The 20,467-nt window shown below is 51.6% G+C and overlaps 1 protein-coding gene across 5 annotated transcripts in view; it reads right to left on the bottom strand.

Moving 5' to 3' along the window:
- Positions 1–20,467, bottom strand: part of MAD1L1 (mitotic arrest deficient 1 like 1) — a 284,873-nt gene that overhangs the window by 76,376 nt on the left and 188,030 nt on the right. For all 5 annotated transcript variants that reach the window (XM_033096269.1, XM_033096268.1, XM_033096270.1 and 2 more), the window contains exons 14-15: positions 13,785–13,873; positions 3,017–3,107 (exon numbers count right to left, since the gene is read on the bottom strand). In XM_033096269.1, the coding sequence (XP_032952160.1) occupies positions 3,017–3,107; positions 13,785–13,873 (180 nt within the window). The remainder of the gene's footprint in view (positions 1–3,016; positions 3,108–13,784; positions 13,874–20,467) is intronic.

The raw sequence follows: 20,467 nt of genomic DNA, 5'->3' as shown, positions 1-20,467 counted from the left end.
GTGGGGAGCAGGACCAGAGACCCCGCATAACAGACACCCTGACTCCTGCAGCCACACCGAGAACCATAGAACCCCATCTCCGAACTCAGAGTTCCACATGGTTTGCTCAAGTTCAATCTTCAAGAATACTGCAACATTTTAAAGCCCCATTCAGCCACTAGAAATGGTGTGTCTGAGTCAGTCATTCATGTGCTGGCTAACGATGGCCTCAGTTTCCCCATCTCTCAGTGGAGGCCCCCAAACTACCCATCTTCCTGGCAGCTGGTGGGAGGTCCCACCTCCTTGAGTCACATCAGACGTGTACCCAGCTCACCCCAGATGAGTGTGGGAATAGCTGAGGACTCTCAGGGGACCTGGGCAGGCCACGCCAGGGAAGGAGCCAGTGGCCTCCCTCCCAGGCCCTGTCCAGGCCCCGAAGGAACGCATGGCAGCAGACAGCCCTGCTCGGAGCGGCGGCTGCAGCTCTGTTTCCTCACCAATTACCAAGAGCTCTAACTAACTAGTGCGAGCCCTCTCCAAGCATATGTTCCCAATTGTGTCACACTGCAGCTGATTTTAATCAATCTTCCTGAAGCGGCCACCTTGAAGACTCTCCTCCAGAGAGGGGGGCGGGGGGGAAGCAGGCAAGGTGTTTGCATAAGAAAGCTCCAGCAAGAAGCACAGCTGACGAACACACCACCAGGCCCTGCTAAATGCAAGGAAGCCCCCTCCACCGCTGGCCTCACCCATAGCCGTGGCCACGACTGTGCTGCAGTTCGGAGGTGGGCACAGAAAGGGCGAGGGGGCTCACCCCAAGGCAGAGAGCTGCGGCCAGGCCACCTGGAGGGGGACATGTGCTCTCCTGCTGCTTCCAAGGCCCAGGAGCAGAGGGGAAGGGGACGAGGTCTTCACCTCCCGAGTGTTCAGAAAAGGCGAAAGTGGCAACAGATGGCCATTGCGTTTACTGAGCATCTGCCGTGTGCCAGGTGTGACGGACAGATGTGGCTTCTGTCCTGTAACCCCCGGGGGGGCGTCATTATCCCTGCCTTTATAAAGGATACACTGGGGGCTCAGGTGGCAAAGCCCTGACATGCCAGAGACCATCTGGCCAAGGGGTAGGACTGGATTCCAGCTGAGGTCTTCAGCCTCGGGTGCCGGATCCCCCCCAAGACACCCCGTTTCCATGAGCCCAAGTCACCTGTGGACCCATTTCGACGCTGCCTGAACCGGCTCCTTCAGCCAGACATGAGTTCTTCCTCATCTCCATTCTGCCACAACCAGAAAGACCGGTCGTCTCCCTCTGAGTGTTGGATAGGTGGCTGTGCTGCAGGGGTCTGGGTGCTGGTGGGCACCCTGGTTCCAGAGCAGCGCCCACCCACGTCCTACAGCCTCCGCAGGCTGCACACAGACACCCCTCACATGCGAAACAAGTGGTGGCGGTGGGTGATCTCTGCCTGCCCGCGTCAGGGTCAGACAGGAGCTGTTGCTATGACAGGGCAATCAGCAGCACCTGGAACGGACAGCTCAGCTGTGGGCGTGAGCGTCTCTGTGCCCTGGCAGCCGGCCGGGCAGGTGTGGGCAGTGCTGAGGCGGGAGCGGACCAGCGGTCCTGGGCGCGGAGGCTGGACTGGCGGTTGGCTGTCAGGGACTCGGGCAAGGAGCAGGGCGGGGGGAGGCGGGGGGGTGGAGGTGGGCGCAGGGGGCGACGGCACTGGGTTCCAAGCCGCAGGGCGGGGAGGGGGCCGCTGGGTTCAAGGCCAGCTATGCGCCTTGTGCTGACGCCCTCGACCACATGCTGAAGCTCCCTGAGCGGAAGTGTCCTCCTCAGTGAGTGGAGCAGGAGGACCCCGTCAGAAAAGACTTAGGGAGAAAGCACAGCGCCGGGAGCACAGTGAGGGCGCCCTGCAGAGGCTCACGGGAGTTCTGGCTACTGAGTGGTGAGCGAGGAGGAACAGGGATTGGGGCCACCCTCCATCACGCCCATCCTGAGGGACGACGCAGGGACACTGGAGATGGGAGCGCACAGCCAACACCCTCCCCCAGGACCTGGTGCTGGTGGCGAACACCCTCTGGGCTCAGGGCTCACCTCACGTGACCCTCAACAGGAGCCATGGCAGCCCCCAGCCCTCCGGAAAGGCCTGGAAGCCTGAAGCAGGACAGAGAGAGTGGTTTCAGCTGCACTCACTGACACCCGATCGCTGGGGGACCAGGGCAGCCACGGGCATGATCCCAGGCTGCGCTCAACCAAAGGGCCAAAAACACACCAGCAACCCCGTCTGACACGGCACCGCTGATGGGCAGGCAGGTGGCCGGGGAGTCACCTGCCAACAGCCCTGCAGCCCAATTAAACGGTACGAGGTGACAGGTCCTAGAGCTGAACATGGTCCAGCCGCGTCTCACCGTGCGCCGCACTTTATCAAAGTTGTCATTTCCACCATCTCCAGGAATTGGTAATAAAAATGAGATTTGATTTACTTCTAATGGGTGTCAAGATAAAATCAATGGCCTATCCCAAATCTGGGTGATCACAAATCTGTGGGTTTCTTGCCATGGAACAATTTAGACAGGGGGTAAAAACAAAAAACAAAGCAAAATTGAGACACTGTAAACAGCAGTCCAACTTTACGACTGCAGGGGGATGGGTGTGGACATCAACTCCAAACCAAACAGAGAGGCGTCCGTGGGCCTCTGCACCACGCGCGTACATCCGTCACCCCGCCTCAGGCGACGCACAGACAGGCTGTGGGCTCTGGGCCGCGAGGGAGCGGGGGGTGGGGAGCGGGCCAATGCAGCGGGGAGGACACCGAGCTGGTGACAGCGCAGCCTGAGGGCAGGACACCCTGCCTGCTGGGCGCTGGACGCTCTCGGCCAGCTTGCGGTGTGTGTGGGGGCAGGTCCCCGGTTCAGTATCTTCTGAGCCAGCAAATGGGATGTCTGTGGGTGCAGGAACCCAGACATGCACAGCCAGGCAGAGAGCAGGAGGGACACGCTAGTTCTAAGACAAGCTGCTATCAGGGGGCTGCCTGCCAGCACTTACCACCAGGGTGAGCTGCTCGAGCTGTACTTCCAGCTTCTTCTTCTCTTCTTCCAGACGGCTCCGCTCCCCCTCCAGCTCCTCAATTTTCAGCCTGCAAGGAGAGAGACCGTGGCAGGATACCCGCTGCAGCCCTCGCGGGGAAGTGCTGCCCCCGGAGAAGAAAGGAGCACGGCTACGAGATGAGGGTACGAAGTTCTGTTCCCAAAGATAATGAAACTATGATGTCAAGGGATGACAACAGGAAAAAACTGTAAGAACACCCAGACACAGGGTGGCGGAGTGCAACCAAGGGCATTGGCTCTGACGGGGGCGGCGCTGCCAGGGAGGGAGCCCTCGCCAACTCTGTGCTAAGGGGGCACCCAGGGCAACGGACGGAGGTGGGAGCCACTCGAGTGGTGACTGCACAGTGTAGGGGACCCACCCCGAGAATCAAGAAAATGAAGAGAGGGGCAGGCCCAGTGGCTCAGGCGGTTAGAGCTCTCCGTGCTCCTAACTCTGAAGGCTGCCGGTTCGATTCCCACATGGGCCAGTGGGCTCTCAACCACAAGGGTGCCGGTTCAACTCCCTCAAGGGATGGTGGGCTGTGCCCCAGCAACTAGTAACGGCAACTGGACCTGAAGCTGAGCTGCGCCCTCCACAACTAAGATTGAAAGGACAACAACTTGACTTGGAAAAAAAGGCCTGGAAGTTCACACTGTTCCCCAATAAAGTCCTGTTCCTCTTCCCCAATTAAAAAAAAAAAAAATCTTTAAAAAAACAAAAAAATACCCCAAAACAAAACAAAACAAAGAAGCTACAAGTTCAAAAAAAAAGAAAATGAAGAGAGCCTCCAAAACAATGAGAAGACAGGGAGACCTCAATGGGGCCTTGGACGCCGACAGCTGCAGGCCAGGGGGCCTTGGACGCCGACAGCTGCAGGCCAGGGAGGAGACGCCGGGATGAGGCAGGGGTCGGGGACGGCAGTCCCTCCACGTAGGCGCGCAGGGGCCAAGCAACAGCAGTGGCCCAGGCAGCTCACTGTAAGGAAGTGCCTGTTTTTGTCTTCATTTTTAAATACAATTTTTGGATAGGTACTGTATTCGTATGAGTTAAAATTTAAAGGTTTGCCCAGGACGTGATGCCCGGCACTTACACAGGGTGAGGAACAGAGCCCCCGACCAGCCGGATGGACAGTCATACTTCGCAGGGCACTGAGGAAGGTCCTGGTTCACGAGTGGAGGTGATTATCCTGGATTGATAACAGCGCCAGGGAGGCCTAGCAAGTTACAAAGGCCAGGAGTGAAAGACCAAACCCTTTCCAAGAAACCTAACTGCATCTCTGAAATAAGCTTAAGAAAATTTATACGAATGCAAAAATACTCAGAACCTAACAAGCTAAAATTCACAATGCTTGCCACCCAATCAGAGATCCCCAAACATCACAGCAGGAAAACAGGAGCCACGACGTGGAGAATAATCAGCCCACTGAAACCTGCCAGGAACTTCAGGGACATCAAATTCACATCCGAGGACATTAAAACAGGTGGCAGATACAAATGAGTGGCACAGGGACCACTGACTAGAGGGGAGCTGCTGGACTCCGGAGGGCTGAGTGCTCTACGCAGTTCCCATCCAATCCTGCAGGTGAGCACCCTTGGAAGGGGGAAACTGAGGCTCACAGAGGTTTAGTGACGGCTGGGAAGTGGCCCATCGGGTATGGAGGCTGGCAGCTGGGCTCTAGTGCTGCCCCCTTACGGCCCATCAGTGCTTCTCAGGGGGAGGGACACAGAGGTGTGACCCCTGCGTCAGGGAGGCATCCCGGTGAGTGTGGCGGGGTGTCCTCCAGAAAGCTCCTTCTGCGGGAAGACTAGTGCATCTTAGGGACAGGCTGGGTGGAAGGTGTGCACGGCCCCTTTCTGAACAGGATACCATGGATTCTGAACAGGATACCATGGATTCTGAACAGGATACCATGGATTCTAAAGGCTCATGAGCGAATGTACTTGAGGGCTAAATTCAAATAAGCATCTGTATGTAGCTGCAGACATATTAGCAGAATGGATACAATCCATCCTGGCTGTCAGAGAACAAACCCACAGAAATAACACTTGCTGTGCATTTTAAAACAGGTAACTTTTCAGGAAAACTGTTACCTACTTGAGAGAGGGAAAGAGAATGAATAAATAAGAGTGTGCGCGTGCGTGCGTGTGTGCATGCGTGTGTGAGCGTGTGAGCGTGTGAGGAGAAAGCAGCTACAAAGGGGTAGTTGTTATCGTACCTAAAACACTTACACTGAACACCCCGCACACCCTGGAAAACAGGGAGACATGACTGTTTTCGTGGAGCTTCCCAAAGGGCAACGGGGGCCGTGGGGGGGCTGCCAGGGGCCTGGAGGGCGGGCGGCAGTGCAGGGGGCGCAGCTGGAACGGGCGCACATGGCCTGATGCCACTGCCCAGGCTGATCAGCCACTGGCCCCAGAGCCGCGCCCTGCCCGGCGGGCCGCCCCCAGAGGCCTGACGGCCCACTCAGGGCTTTGCTGCCGCCACCTGTCACCGTTGGCATCTCCGCTCCCTTCATCAGACGGCCTGTGTTTCCAGCGCTGAGCAAAGTGTGACCATGTCCTTAAACAACAAACTCCAGAACCCTCAGTAGAGACTGGAGCGCAGAGGGTGACGGCACCTGCTCTGGACTGAATGTCTCTGTCCCCCACCCCATTCCTGTGTTGGAGGCTGTGCACTGTTTGACGATACAGAGACACAGTGGCCATCTGCCAGCCCGGAGGAGTCTTCCACCGACACAACCATGCTGCCACCCGGACCTCCCGCCTCCCGCCTCTGAGCCCCAGCCTGTGGCGTTGGTTATGGCGGCACTGGGAGGTGGGGACACCTAGAGCAAACACCTGCCATGTGGCCGCGGCTCTGAACCTGGCTAAGGGGTGGAGGCTGGAAGAGTTCTGAGGTGCGTGCTAGAAATAGGGGGCTTAAGGGGGATCTGGGGAGGGCTCAGGGGGAAATGCAGAACATGTTATTGAAAACGAGGAAAAGCCGATCTTTCTTATAAAGGCACGAAGAACTTGGCTGTGCTCTTGTGTTTTGTGGAGGCAGGAGTAGCACGTGGTTAAAATGGGCTGTTGAGCTGAGGGGATTTCTAAGCAAGTGTTGAAAGAGCGGCTTGGTCCCTCCTGCTTATAATAAAATGTACACTGAACGGTGAGCTGAAGAAGGACTGTCACCGTTAGGGACTCTGCTCTGATGTGATGAGGAGGCACCCCACCTCTGTGGTCTTCTTCCCCCAGTTTCATCATGAAACACATCCAACACACAGACTGGGGACATTCACTGTTGTGTCACGAAAACCACGCCTGCGAACCTGGCACAGACCAGGGGAGGCAGAGCCGAGACACTGAACTCAACACAGTGCCCTGCTCTGGTCACAACTGGGTCCACCAGCCAGAGTCCCAACAAAGGTGGCAGGTGACTTGACAGCAGCACACCGATCAACAGAAACAATGGGAGAAAACTGAGGGGGCACTATTTCTGCAAACTTCCTGTCAACCAACAACTACCAAAAGGGACAGCTGAAGGAAGAATAGGAGGAGGGAAGGAAGAAGGAAGCTGGGCGGCTTCATTAATATTGGACAAAACCAACGTCCACACAGATAATCAGACAACTGCCACATGACAGGGGGCAGAGCATCAATGTGAAAAGGCTGGTTCACCAAGAAGACACAGTAACCCTGTCTGTACACGCTCCTAAAGCAGACCTCAGAATACGTGAAGCAAAATAATGACAGCGTTGGAAGGAGAGAGCCAATAAACGCACAAGACTGGCTGGAGACTTCAAAACTCCTTTCTCAGCAACAACAGAGACTGCCGACAGACGATCAGCATGGACACAGCAGGACTGAACAGTCCCGTCCAACAACTAGACCCAGCTGACACTTACAGGACACACCACCCTTTGACATCAGAACTCTTGTCGAGTACAGAGAACACATTCTCCAAGACAGATCATATTCCTGGGCCATTTAACAAATCTTAACAGACTTTTAAAAATTGAAATGATATAAACTGTATTTACAGACCATAATGGAATTAAAGCAGATATCAATAACACAAGAAAATCTCCAAACATTTGGAAACATAACATCGCACATCAAGATAATACATTGTTTAAAGAATACTAATAAAATCAGAAAGTATTTTTAACTGAATGAAATGAGAATGACACATTGTAATTTGTGAGGTGCAGCTGAAGGTGCAATTAGAGAAAATTTTGAAAAAGAGTGAAGTTGGAGGACGCACACCACCAGACTTTAAAACTTACCATAAGGCTACAGTGATTAAGACAGCGGTGATGGGATAAATCCTCAGATCAATACAGTGAAATAGACACTCCAGAAATAGAAACAGGAATATGCCCAACTGATTTTTGACAAAGGCACGAAAGCAATTCGGTGAAGAAAGGACAGCCTTTACCGTACATCGTGCTGGAGCAATTGAACACCTTTAGGTAAAAAAATAAGAATAAACCTTGACCTAAACCTCACATCTGACACAAAATGTACCTGAACAGGGATCAGAGTCTTAAATGTAAAATGTGAAGCTATAAAACTTGCAAAAAAAAAAGCACAGGAGAGAATCTCTGATACTTAGGGCTAGACAAGGAGTTTTCAGACTCAACATCTAAAAAAAGGAGTTCTATAAAAGGAAAAATTGATAAATTGGACTTTGTCAAAATTAAAAACTTTTATTACATTAAAGACATTGATAAGAGAATGAAAAAACATTCTGTGGACTAAGAGAAAATATTTGCAAATCACATACTTGACAAATATATATCCAAAATACATAAAGAACTTGCAAAATTTACAAGTAAGTGAAAATAAAAAACCTGGCTAACAGATGGGTTTGAAGACACTCCACCAAGGGCATCAGCAGACGGCAACCACTGGGGAAATACAGCTGCACAGCGAGCACAGCAAGAGCTGACAGGAAGGTGTGGAGAAGCCCACACCCTCACAATTTCCGATCAAGAAACCGCCAAACTACTTTCCAAACTAACACACACTCAACGCAGCACCTAGAAATTCCACTCTGTTCTCTCTCCTGGAGAATGGACACTGGTGTCCGGACACAGATGTTTACAGCAGCTCCGGTCACAACTGCCCCAAACTGAAAACAACACAAACGTCCTCCAGCAAGTGAATGGACACGATTAAAATACACACATGCCACTTAGCCTCGCGCTGCAGACATGTTACCACGCAGGCTCACAAGTTTCCGCTGCACGCCGAGCACCACCGTCACGTGGTGGTGCAGGGGGAAATCAGGGAGTGGGGCTTAAGGAAAAGGTGAGCAGGACGGCAGGCTGCGATCCTCATCCCTGCTTGTACCCACTCCGTTGTTCTTCCCTGTGGAAATTCCAAGCCTCCTTCTGTGAACGTGTCCCTTCCATTTGGAAAGCTTCCTTAGCCATGCGCTAAGGGTAGGTCTGTTAGTGACAAATTCTTTTAGTTTTACTTTGTCTGAGAATGTCCTGATTTTCCCTTCGTCCCTGAAGGGTATTTTCACTGGCTGACAGTTCTTTTCTTTCAGAACTTGAAAAATGTGGTGCACTTCAGTCTGGCTTCTGCAGTTCCAGATGAGGAATTCGCTGTCACTCAAACTGGTGTTCCCTGTAGATAAAACAGTGTTTCTCGCTAGCTCCTTTCAAGATTTTTTTCGTCTTCAATTTTCAGAAGATTAATTGGCATGTATCATGATGTGGCCTTCTGTGGTTTTATACAGTGTGGGGTTCACTCAGCTTCTTAAACCTGTAGGTTCGTGTCCCTCACCAAATTTGGGAAATTTTCAGTAGTTATTTCTTCAGCTATTTTTCCAGCCCCTCCTGAGGCACCAATTAAATGAATGTCGTGTCTTCTGTCACTGAACCACCAAGCCCTGCGGCTCTGCTCTCAGTTGTCTGTTTCAGTCTGTTTCTCCCTTTTGTTCTGATTAGGTGATGTCTACCGATCTGTCTCTGAGTTCACGACTCTTCCTCTCATCTCCCATCGACTGGTGAGCCTATCCAGAGAGGTTTTATTTTGGTTATTGTGTTGTCCAGGTCTTTCTGTTTCGTTTGTTTTTAAAAGAATTGTTATTTCTTTGTTGAGGTATACCATTTTTTCATTTCTTCCCCGAGGTTTCCTGTTTGTCTTGTGACACCTGTGTCAAAGTCCTCGTCAGGTAATTCTGCCACGGAGTCACCGTGATGTTGGTGTCTGTTGACTGTCATTTATCCTGGTTCTGGGCACCATGAGCTGCTTATTGCAGCCTGGACTGTGGGCATCACATCGTGAGACCTGCATCCTCTTTAACCTTCTTTGGGCAGGCGGCCACCCTGCTCAGGTGGGAGTCTACCCCTGGGACCTGCAGACAGTGGGGTGGAAGTTAGGCTCCCCACTGGTCCTGTGAACACCAGGGATGGGGCCATGAGGGCCACCGGCTGCTCCGGGCTGGAGCTCTCTGCTGAGCCTGGGCCTGGGCACCAGCCCGTCACCATTGTGCTCTGACTGGTTGATCCCACTGAGTCAGGGTGGGGCTCAGGGCCCCCGATGTGCCCACTGATCAGGGCATGGAAGGTCAGCTCCCGTTCAGTCCAGCGCACACACGGGCACGGGCACTGCCTGCTCGGAGAGCCGGGGGCAGACAGCCAGTCCCCATGGACCCAGCTGATGCCGCTGGGTGGGGACTGGGGGCTGCTGCTTGCGCTCCGCCATGAGACACGCATGGGAGGGGACATGCTTTTCCAAGGGATTTGGCTGAAGTGGGCCGGCGTTGTCAGAAAGGCTTTCCCTCTTGAGGGCGGGCTGGACAGGCCTTTCCTGAACTACGTGCATGTGCATGCGTGTTCACGTGTGCATGTGTGTGCGTGTGTGCGCGCGTGCGTGTGCGGCTGGTCCAGGTCAGTTTCTGCAGCTCCCTGTCCAGGTCCATTGGCAGCAGTGAGGAAATTCACCACCACACGGATCCTCAGGCGTCGGGGCCCCGGACAGGCCGCCCTTTCTGCACTTTGCTGGGTCTCCTTGCTGCCGAGTCAGGTCAGGGTTTTGAGTTGTGAGGAGGGCCTGGGAGGAATGGGGCTATTCCCTTGGATTAGAACCGGAAGTTGAAGACCTTTTAAAAACCAGCACCTCCATATCCTCTTCTGCACTGTATGTTGTCTCTCCCTGTCTCTGAAGAACACCAGACGTTTACTGTCTTGGGAGGGAAAACAGCTGATCTGTGGGCTGAGGGCAAAGTGACCTGGTGAACAGGGGCTTATGGGACATTTCCATGGTGACGCTGACTTCCCGGCCTGGGCCCTCGGTTCCCAGAAGCTGGCAGCACCCACACCCTCCGGATAGGAGTCTCCTGGAGAAAAGACCACTTCACACTGAGGAGGGTGTCCCCATGGAAGGAAGACCGCGGGCTAAGCCACTGAGCTGACAAAACAGCAACGCAGCGGAAACACGCTGTGGAAAGAAGAAAACCTCAGAAAGTCCCACATTACATCAGAGACAGTGAACAGATTGTTCATAAAACACCAGCAATATGTTTTACATATAAAAGAATATTCAAATAATAACAAAACAACAAAAATCTCAGGAAACTAAAATATAACAGCAGTAGTAAAATAAGGTTGATAAATTTGAGAAAATTTTACAGAAAGTAGAACAAAAAGATGGAAAATAGGATAAAAAATGTTTTTAAAACAGAGAACTAATTCAGGAAGTTCACCATCCAAATAAGTTTCAAAAAGGATAGAGAAAATGAAAGAGAAAAAAATAATCAATGAATAATTCAAGAGAAATCTCAAGGACTGCAGGGTGAGATGCCCAACAGAAAGGCCCTGGCCGCTAGCACAGCCCCGAACAACATGTCCACGCCAGCGTGTGCCCTGGGATCCTTAGGACACGGGCACAGGTGAAGCTTCTTTAGGCTACAGCGGGCAGAGCGCAGGCACATGCGAAGGACGCGCTCTGAAGGGCTTTCTCAAGGCCCGACAGGCTCTATGCCTCATGGTGGAGTCGGTGCCAGGAGCAGAGGCGTGACATTCACCTGTGGGCACCAGGCCCTCCGATGTGGTCACCAGCTGCCCCCTGCAGAGCCCAGGCTGGGGACACCTGTTGTTACTGGCAGCTGAGCTGGGCAGTGGCTGGCAGGGGGGCCCTCGCTGCCTCCTGAAGGAGCTCCCCCACCCCCACTCCCTGGCCTCCCCATCAAACCTCAGCCACCAGTGCTGCTGGGAGCTCACGACCTGCGCCCTCTGGAACAGCCCTCAGCCCGAGAACCACGTCATCTGGGCCCCGGCCCACGGCGGCAGCGGGCTGAAACATGGGGAAGTGCTATGCGGTCCAGGCTGGGCTGGCGCCGTGTCTCGGAGATCAACCAATTGCCCTGGAAGCTCAGGGGCCGCCAGGGCTGTGTCTTCCTGATCGCAAATTTGTGGGTGTTTAACAAGGGTTTGGTCAATGAAAGATATTTTTAAAGAAAGAAGAGCCTTTCGTCTTGCAGTCTGGAAAGGTGTGGGTGGGACCACAGGCTACTGTGCCTGCACTCCTCTGATGCGGGGGGAATGTCTCCTGTGCCCCCAACAGCCAAGGTCTTCGAGCCCGAAGATGGGGGCTCCATGTGGCTGGCAACGCCAGCAGGACGGTGGGCAGTGAGGGCGCTGCGCAGGGACGGCAGGTACAGGCAGACGCGCGTCTCAGGGCTGACGGGTCGCCTCACTGGCCAACCCCAGAGACGGCGCTCAGGACTTGCTAGAGCTGCCCTGATGGCAGAAAACAGGAGCCCAGGTTGTTCCAGCTCACAGTCCTCCCGCTGCTGCCACTTAAACCTACTGAAGTTTCCCCCTGGTTTTCATCGTTAAGAGTGATGTTTCTCACGTGTATTTTACCTGTATACATTTACTGTATCACATGTCCTCAGTAAGTTATCTATTTAACACATACTTAATGTACACACAGCCAGTCTGCGCGTGTGTGAATGACAGAGGCACAGCCTGTGCCATCTTTGTCCTCTGGGAAGAAGGGACCAGGCCCCCATGCCGGCCGTGCCCCGGGAGCAGGGTGCTGGCTGCGAGGCTGGGGGAGGGGTAGCGAATGGCAGCAGGGGGCGGTCCACTCCGCCCTCCCCTGAACCAACCTGAACCAACCGCTTCAGAAACGCTGCTGCGCTGCTCAGTGAATTTCAGAAAAGATTTGCAGGAAAAGCACTTCACACTCCACAGGAGGAGTCGGAGATTAGAAAGATCACTCGGTTTTTCACTCAGAGGGAAGCCTTCCCAAGTCTCTCTCTCTTCCACGCCAGCCAGCCAGCCAGCCGGCAGCTGCAGGGAGGCATGACCTTCCCACAAGGGAAAGGTGTCCCAGAGAGGGGCTGCAGCAGGAAGGCTGGGCCCACCCTGGCCACACTTCTCTTCTGTGTCCACGCCCTGGGAGGCCAAAGTGACCATGTCACTCCTTGGCCTAACACCTGTGATGGCGTCCCCCTGCTCTTGGGAACAAGGCCACATCCTTCCCGGCGCCTCGGATAGCTGGCCCTTGCCTGGTCCCCAGCCTCCTGCTCGTCTGCACCGGGCCTCTCCTGTGACCCCAGGGACTTGCCCCACATGGCACGTCCTCACGCACAGCTCCTCTCCCCACACTCCTCTGGTCCCCAGCCCACCTGGCTCGCTCCCATGCACCCCTGCCCGAGTGAGTGGCACCCCTGCCACAGGCACGACTGTATCTGAACAACACCCCAAGGCCCCTTCAAGCTGTAAAATTCCAAAGGCAGAGCGGACCTGTCATGCCTCGGCCTTACCTCATCCCCACGCTCTGCCCTGAGGACGCCCACAGAGGGAATGGGAGCACACAAGCCACGGCGGAACCTGATGGGTCCCCAAAGACGGCCGTTTATGAGGCCAAAGCCCACACACAAGGAATGCTGAGGAAACGATGTTGAGGACCTGGTCCAGGAGACGCCGTGACCCCACTCGCTGGGCACCTGTGGGCCAGGGCACACCCAGAGCACAGGCAACGGGGCCGCTCAACCTCTGGTGACAAGAACATAGGAGAGGATGTGGTACAGCCACGAGGTGAGCCAGGACACCCAGACATTCAGGAGGGACACTGCAACCTGCCCATCGGCCACTTGCCAAATACACAGTGACCCGGTAGGGCCGACCAGGAGACCCAAGGGGAGCCGGCAGCAGGCCGCTCACAGCTCTGTCTCCCTGAAATATCTTACTTATGGGGGAGGCTGTCTCTCCAGGGCAAGGCAAGGAGAAAGGTTCTGGGAAAGGGACCCCGCCAAGCGAGCCTCTCCTCCTGAGAAGGGCTGTGTGCGGGAGGCGGTCAGGAGAAACCCAGACAACGCTACACAGGCCACGAGGGCTGTCAGGAAGCCACCTGAGACGTAGCCGGAAGAGTTCGCTCACCACGCGGAAGGCAGCGTGTCTGGTTTGATTGTGGCTTTGTGAGTAACTCTCCTCTGGAATCAGCTTTGAACAAGCCGCTGCGCACAGACCCTGGCTGCCCCTGGAACAGTGTGGAAGGCATGGGCTTGCAGGTCCCCCCAGACGGCACCGTGATGTCTGAGCACTGGGCAACTGAGAGGCCCAGAGTCAACACCGGCCTGAGAAGGACGCTGAAAAAGCCCAAGCCAGCGGAGACAAGTTTCCGCGCAGAGAGGACGCTAAGTGGACAGGACGGCTTAAAAAGAAAGCATCCTCCTGGAAGGCAACAGAGGAAAGAGGTGCTGGTGGGGGTGAGCAACATACCTGAGCGCGCTCACCTCCTCCCTGGATAACAGGACGCTCTGCTCAGCAGGGCCCGACTGAGACTGCAGCATCTTCAGCTCCATCTCCAGCTGTGAGGAAACACAGGACGAGGTCGGCTCGGGGCTTCCAGGAACCCTCGCCAGCCCCAGAAATCCAGAAGGGGGCATCTGATCTCCCTGGGAGCGTGGGGGCAGGGTCCCCATCATGCAGGGAAGCTGGTGGGAGACGGTTTTCCTGGCACCTCATTCCTGGGAGGCTCCGAGGCTGCCAGAGCCTGCAGTATCCAGCTGTGCAAACACAACTGCCTCTTTCTCAGCACTTGTCTCCACACCAGTCGTCCAGTCATTTGGGGTACGTTAGGGCAAGGATCAGAATCCGAGGAGAAGGGAACACAGCAGCTGTAAGAACATACTCTAAATTCACTGGTGCTCTGATCGCCTTCAATAGTCGTGTGTTGTACTCATTAGCTCTACGCAATGACTGGCTCTGCCTGGGGGCACAGCCGGTGCCCACTGGGCCTTCTTCCTGACCACTCCCTCTCTGGGCTCTTCCTGCACAGCTCCTCCTCGGGACACCTGATCTGAGAATACTTGGGCTGGAGACATCCAGTCTATGAAGCCCCAATATTAATCACTGAGGTCCCAAATGGGACTAATATACAACCGTGTGACCCCAAGCCAGCTGGCCATGGAGTGACGGCAAGCACGGCCACTGTCTGGACCACGTTCCGGAACACCCTTGGCAAAGCCCAGAGGGAAAGGAGAAGGGTCACAAGTAGTTACATGTGGCACTCCACGACTGACCGGTGCCAGCACCGCTGAGCTGGCCGCGTGCACTGACAGGTGATCGTGCCTCTCACAGCATGCCCTGTCACTAGGCAATGGCCCACTTTCCAGAGCAAGCACTAAGTGACCACGTAGTGGCGTCACAAGATGGCGTCACAACGTGGAACAGAACCTGTTACTCTTCAAGGAGAAGCAGTGCCACTGTGTCCACTGTCCTCTCCCACCATTGCCACCCCCCTGACGCTCCACAGCAGAAGCCTGGATGCAGACGCAGGGGAGCCAAGCTAGCCTGTCCCTCGTCTCTGGACCGTCCAGGTTTGTCATTCCTTTCCGATGCCACCCAGACTGCTTATCTAGCTGGTGATCCCTGCCTTTGCTGTGAGGGTCAGCTCACAATGGTCTTTGTTGGCTGGGCTCCCAGACACCCGCGCTCCCATGCGTGTAAGTTCATCTCAGGAACCTTACCACAGTCAAAGAGCACAGGCCAGACCACCCTTAGGGTGATGACCCCATCGGGTTATAAAACAGTCTGACGGGGCCCCACTGACAGCCCTTTCTCACTGAGCTCCTGTCTGTAACCAGGTCTACTTCTGAGGCCTTACCATTCCGCTGCTCTGTCTACACAATTTTAGGATCCTCTCTGTCCCACCCCACCCTATCCTTTAATCATAAAAACAAGTTTTTAAACAAAATGGGGCTGTGTAGCATGGGGGACTAGTTTGGAGAATTAGCATCGCAGGTGTCCTTGGGCTGACGCCACAGCACGTCCCCTCATGGGAACCAGTCGTCTTGCATAACTCGCAAGGGCCTGTGGGAGGTCTCTCCATTCAGATCTCATCCATCCTCTACAGGCCCTCAGTCTTGGGTATTTTATCTTTTTATATTTTTCTGTTGTTGCTGATGTAAGTGGGAGTACTGTCATCCCTTAGGATCCAAGCGTTGGTTCCAGAACTCCCCACAGATACCAAAACCAGATGCTCGAGTCCCTCATGTAAAATGGCGTATTTGCATACAACCTACCCACATCCTCCCATCTACTTTAAATCATCTCTAGAATGCTTACAGTACCTGATACAATGTAAATGCTCTGAAAATGGTTGTTACACTGTATCATTTAGGGAATAAGGATTAAAAAGTCTGCATAAGGCTGAGCCTAGCTACATAGTGTACATCGGCAACAATATAACATTTCCCCCCCCCCCCAGAACCCAAAGATACACAGGGCTCACATAGTTTTCTTTTATTGTCTATCTTGCTGTTTTTGTATCCTTGTAACTTTTGTTTTCCACCCTTTACTAAATTACTTGGCTGACTGCAGTCCTTACAATCACCTCAGCTGTAAAGAGTGATATTTATACCTCTGATTTCTTCTTGTCTAATTTTGAGGACCGGTATATCTGCAGAATATACTAAGTGGCAGTTGTGATACTGGACACCCTTCTTTGTGGCGGTCACTGGAACTGAATCTATTTATAGCGTATCAGTTTTGGGTTGAAATAGATATATTTTATCTTACTGAGAAATTATCCACCTATTCACATTTTATTAAGTTTTCAATACTGAGTGTTGGATTTCAGCCAATGTAAGGAAGATATGCCATAATTTAATGTCCTAAAAACAACCCAGCATCCTTCCAGCAGTACCCTGCCAACATGTGCTGTATTCTGGTGTCCGATTTCCTTCCAGGCATGTGAACGTGGCGCTCGCCGTGACTGGTCTGCAATTTTTGCACACGTGTGCACGTGCACACACACAACCCAGGTGGGGTCCTCAAAGTGGCTGCTGTCGATACAATGCTCTTTCCAAAAGCTTTCCCCCTTCTGCACGCTCCAGGATGGTGCTACAGTAGCGACAGCGCCCGCATTTTGAAGAGCTAGCAGGATTTTTCCACGAAACTGACTCAGCTTGATTCCTTTTCTGTGTTTTCTTCTTTTTGTTGGAGGAGGGCAGGAATGGCTACTTTGTGAAAACTTTATAATAACCAGTCTGTTTAAAATTTCTCTCTCTTCTGGAATCAGTATTGATATATTATAATTTCCTAGAAAATTATTCATTTCATTCAGATTTTAAGTTATTTCGAGTTGTAATATAATTCATAATTCTTTTAATAGAATTCCTGTAGGACTCGCAATTGTCTTTAGATTTATTTTTGTTTGTATTTACTTTCTTTACTATTGAGGTAAAGCTTACACATGGTAAAGCGTAAATCAGGTGTACAGCTCAACGACTGTACACACATCTACACCTGTGGAACCACCATCCAGATGAAAACAGAGACTTCTCAACACCCCGACTGGTTTTCTTTCCAAGCACAGGTATTTGGATTTATTATTTCTACCATTTTTCACTTTATTATTAACTTCTGCTTTGATCTTTACAAATTCCTACCTTTGCTTTACTATGATTTTGTTTTCCTTTTCTGACTCTGGAGCTGAATGTTAATCTATACATACTCATTCTTTCTCATTCAATAATATAAATATTTAAACCTGTGATTTTTCTTCTGAGCACTGTTCTAGCTGCTTCCCACAGGCTCTGAGGGGCAGTGTTTTCATTACGTTATTGTCCAGATTTTCTGAATTGCACTTCTGAATTGCATTTCTTCTTTGAACTGTTTCAGACAGAGATTTTTGTTCTGTTTTTGTTTCTATTTCTTCTGTTTATTTATTTATTTTTTTAATTTCCAAGTGTTAGGAGCTTTTTCTTATTCTGGTTTTTGTCCTTAATTTCAAATTTCATCACATCGTGACCTGAGAAAGTTGTCTGCATTAGTCCTGTCTATTGAATTTACAAGGTTTACTTTATTATCTAATGTATGATTAATTTTTTGTGAATGTTTTCTATGAACATTTTTTAAAAAAGAGTTGTTCTTCAGTTTCAGAGTTAGGGCTTTTTACATATGTATATAAAACAGGTCTTTTATGTTTTCTATTACTTTGTATTTTTACTTTGTACTTTTCTATTACTTTGAGTATTCTTTGCCCACTTGCTGTATCATGGATTAAGAAGTAAAATAAATTCTCCTACTACCGGCGTCCGTCATGATTTTCTGTTGAATTGCTCATTTTTGCTTGTTTTTCAACATCGATGCTCTATTAGTTGACACATGTTTACTGCACCTTTCCTGTTGAAAACTACCCAGCCCTGTTTTCTGCGATGCTCTTTGGCATGAATTCATTTCCCTGCGTTCATGGGTGCAGCGCTCGCACTCCCGCACACCCGCACACCCTTGATTTCCCAGCATTCTCTGGTTTTGCTTTGTAATCCCATCAGAAAGGCTTTTCCTTCTAATAGACGACTTCAGCCCATTTATATTTTGATGTATGTGTGGATATATTTCTGCTGTATTATTTTGTTACATTTTCTAACTTTTATAACCATTTCATTCTGTGGTCTTTTTGTCTTGTTTGCTATTTTGTGTGAAATTTTCCTGATACTTAGGAAAGTTTGTCTTTGTGTTCTAGTGGCTGCTTTCGTAACTCTTATTAACTTTCTATACTGCCTACATTTTTCTGGTTCTGGCAGTTTCTATTACAGTCCTACGTTGAGTACCTAACTAGTCCAGTACATTTCCCTTCTTGTTTCCCTTTATACAGTTAAACATACTGTTACCACTTCACGTTATCTTTAATTGGCATGTTTCAATCGTCGACTACAGCTAATAATGATGAGAAACCCAACATTCTTGCATTTTCTCCCATCGTCTCCCTTCCCAAGAATTTTTATTAAATGCCTAAATTCCACATTACCAGAACACAGAGTATTTATGTTGTTTTGTTTTCCTGCTTCCCACATCACTTTTGCTCTTGCAGGTCCTTCCTTTCCAGCGCTTCTTCTCCCTGACTCTCCATCGGTCGCTGGCCCCTGGCCCTCTGCCTCTCCGCTCTCACCATCTCGTCTCTGAGCACTTGAGTGCTCCCCAGCTTCACGGAGTCTACCGGCTTGCTAAGAGTTATTTCTCAGCAACATGTTCACAAACAGTTTTCATCTGTTCAATGTCAAACATTTTTTTCTGTGAAATTTTTTACTGTTTGTTTGTTCTTTGGTTTTACAAAATTGTGTGATGTTGCCTTATTACTCATTATTGAAGATGCGTTTTATTCATCTAACTTCTTGCAAAAGGCCTCTTCTGTGGAATGGACAGGAATTTTCTTTTAAATCTGAGCAGATAGTTTTGGATTCCCATTTGCCTTCACTGCTTCCCACTGGCAAGAGGAAGCTGTGGGCTTTCGCATAAAAGCAAACGTTCTCTTGTCCTTTCTCAAGAAGACATTAAGTCAGGAGACATTAAGAAGTGCGTGCATGCATCCTTGTTCAGGCCCAGAAAGCTTCTATTCTAGCCACCACGTCCATTCCCTAGTCTGCAAACATGGGGTGCAGGGCTTGTCTGCAAACACGGGCACAGGGCTTGTCTGCAAACATGGGGTGCAGGACTTGTCTGCAAACATGGGGTGCAGGGCTTGTCTGCAATCCTGGGGTGCAGGGTTTCTCTCATGTGTGTCCCTGGCTGGTGAGAGGTTCCCTCAGGCTCCTTCCAACCTTGGCAGAGTCCTTTCCCTCTGGCACTGCATCTCAGCTTCTCCCTGCACACATGTCTGCTTATTTCCAATGCTGAGGCCCTGCTTCCTCCCATTTAGGGGCTTGGGTTTTAGCTGTATTTCTGTTTTGCTCCAATTTAAGTTTGCCTTTTTTATTTTCATTCTTCTTGGTATTTTTGGATGATTTCCAGGAAAGAAGGGAGAAATGCTGACATGCGAGAGGGTTCAAAGCAAAAATCAGGCCCTATTATTTTAACTTGTAACCCTGGATGCATAACTAACTTGCTTACAACTTTACCCCCCACCCCCACTTTGAGCCTTCCTCCCCACCTGAGCCCAACACCCCCAGCTTCTGCCAGGCTACCACCTACACAGCTGAGGGTCCCCGAGGGCCTGCCTCGCCTGCCCTCCTGGGAGTGCCCTGCACCCCTCCTGTCCACAGCCCAGGACACCCGATACGTGTCTACAGGTCAGTTCTCCATTTGCGCCCCAAGGCCTATCCACCTTTCAATGCACCTCAGATGCCACCTTCTCCATCAACTCTCCCCAAGCTGGAGGTGCCAGCACCCATGTATTTGACCGTGAAATCTGACAACTCATGTACAAGACTTTTCTTTCCCCTGGCCTGGGAATGCCTGGAAGCTGACACACCACTACCAAACTCTTCAGCCTGTTCCCAGCTCGGAACTCAGCACACAGTAAGTGCTGCGGGGGTGCGTGTGGGAGACAAGGGTGCCAGTGAATGTGTTACTGTTCCTGTGTGTGCGGCCGAGTACAGCCCAGCTGGGGGACAGTGAGGAACATGGCACAGGGAGGTTTTTGGAGCAGCAGAGTAAATACACAGGGAACTGAGTCAAGCCAGAAGGAGAAAAGATCTGGAATCTGTTTACCTACTAGTCACCCAATTTAAGAAACGATGTAACCATATGAGTATTTAAAAGGAGGAAAACCTAGTCTGGTTTAGAAAGAGGCTGTTAGGAGATGAGCATGAGTAGTACGGTTTTGGGGGTGACCTGGGTGAGCTGGGAACAGTAAAGTCCTCGCCTGGACCCCCACTGCAGGCCCTGCTGGCTGCACAGCCACAGGTGCCCCAGGAAGCCCGGGCCCGCCCCATACTCTCTCGTGTCTGCACTCTCACAGTAACAGGCTTTGACGGGGTCAAACAGGCCGATTTGTGAGAAGGTGCTGTTACCATGCTGGCTGGGAACCAGTACCTGGCAGAGGGGTGGGCATAAAACCCGTCTCTGATCATTCCCGCCAAGCTTAATCTGTCAGGTGGCGATAGCACCTTCCACCTCTGAGGTCCGAGCATTAAGTGAGAAAACGTTAATCAAGGTACTGGCGGGTCCTTGCCCCTCAG

The sequence above is a fragment of the Rhinolophus ferrumequinum genome, chromosome 24 (assembly GCF_004115265.2).
Source record: "Rhinolophus ferrumequinum isolate MPI-CBG mRhiFer1 chromosome 24, mRhiFer1_v1.p, whole genome shotgun sequence".
Classification (NCBI taxonomy): domain Eukaryota; kingdom Metazoa; phylum Chordata; class Mammalia; order Chiroptera; family Rhinolophidae; genus Rhinolophus; species Rhinolophus ferrumequinum.
This window is presented reverse-complemented; position numbering and strand designations above follow the sequence as displayed.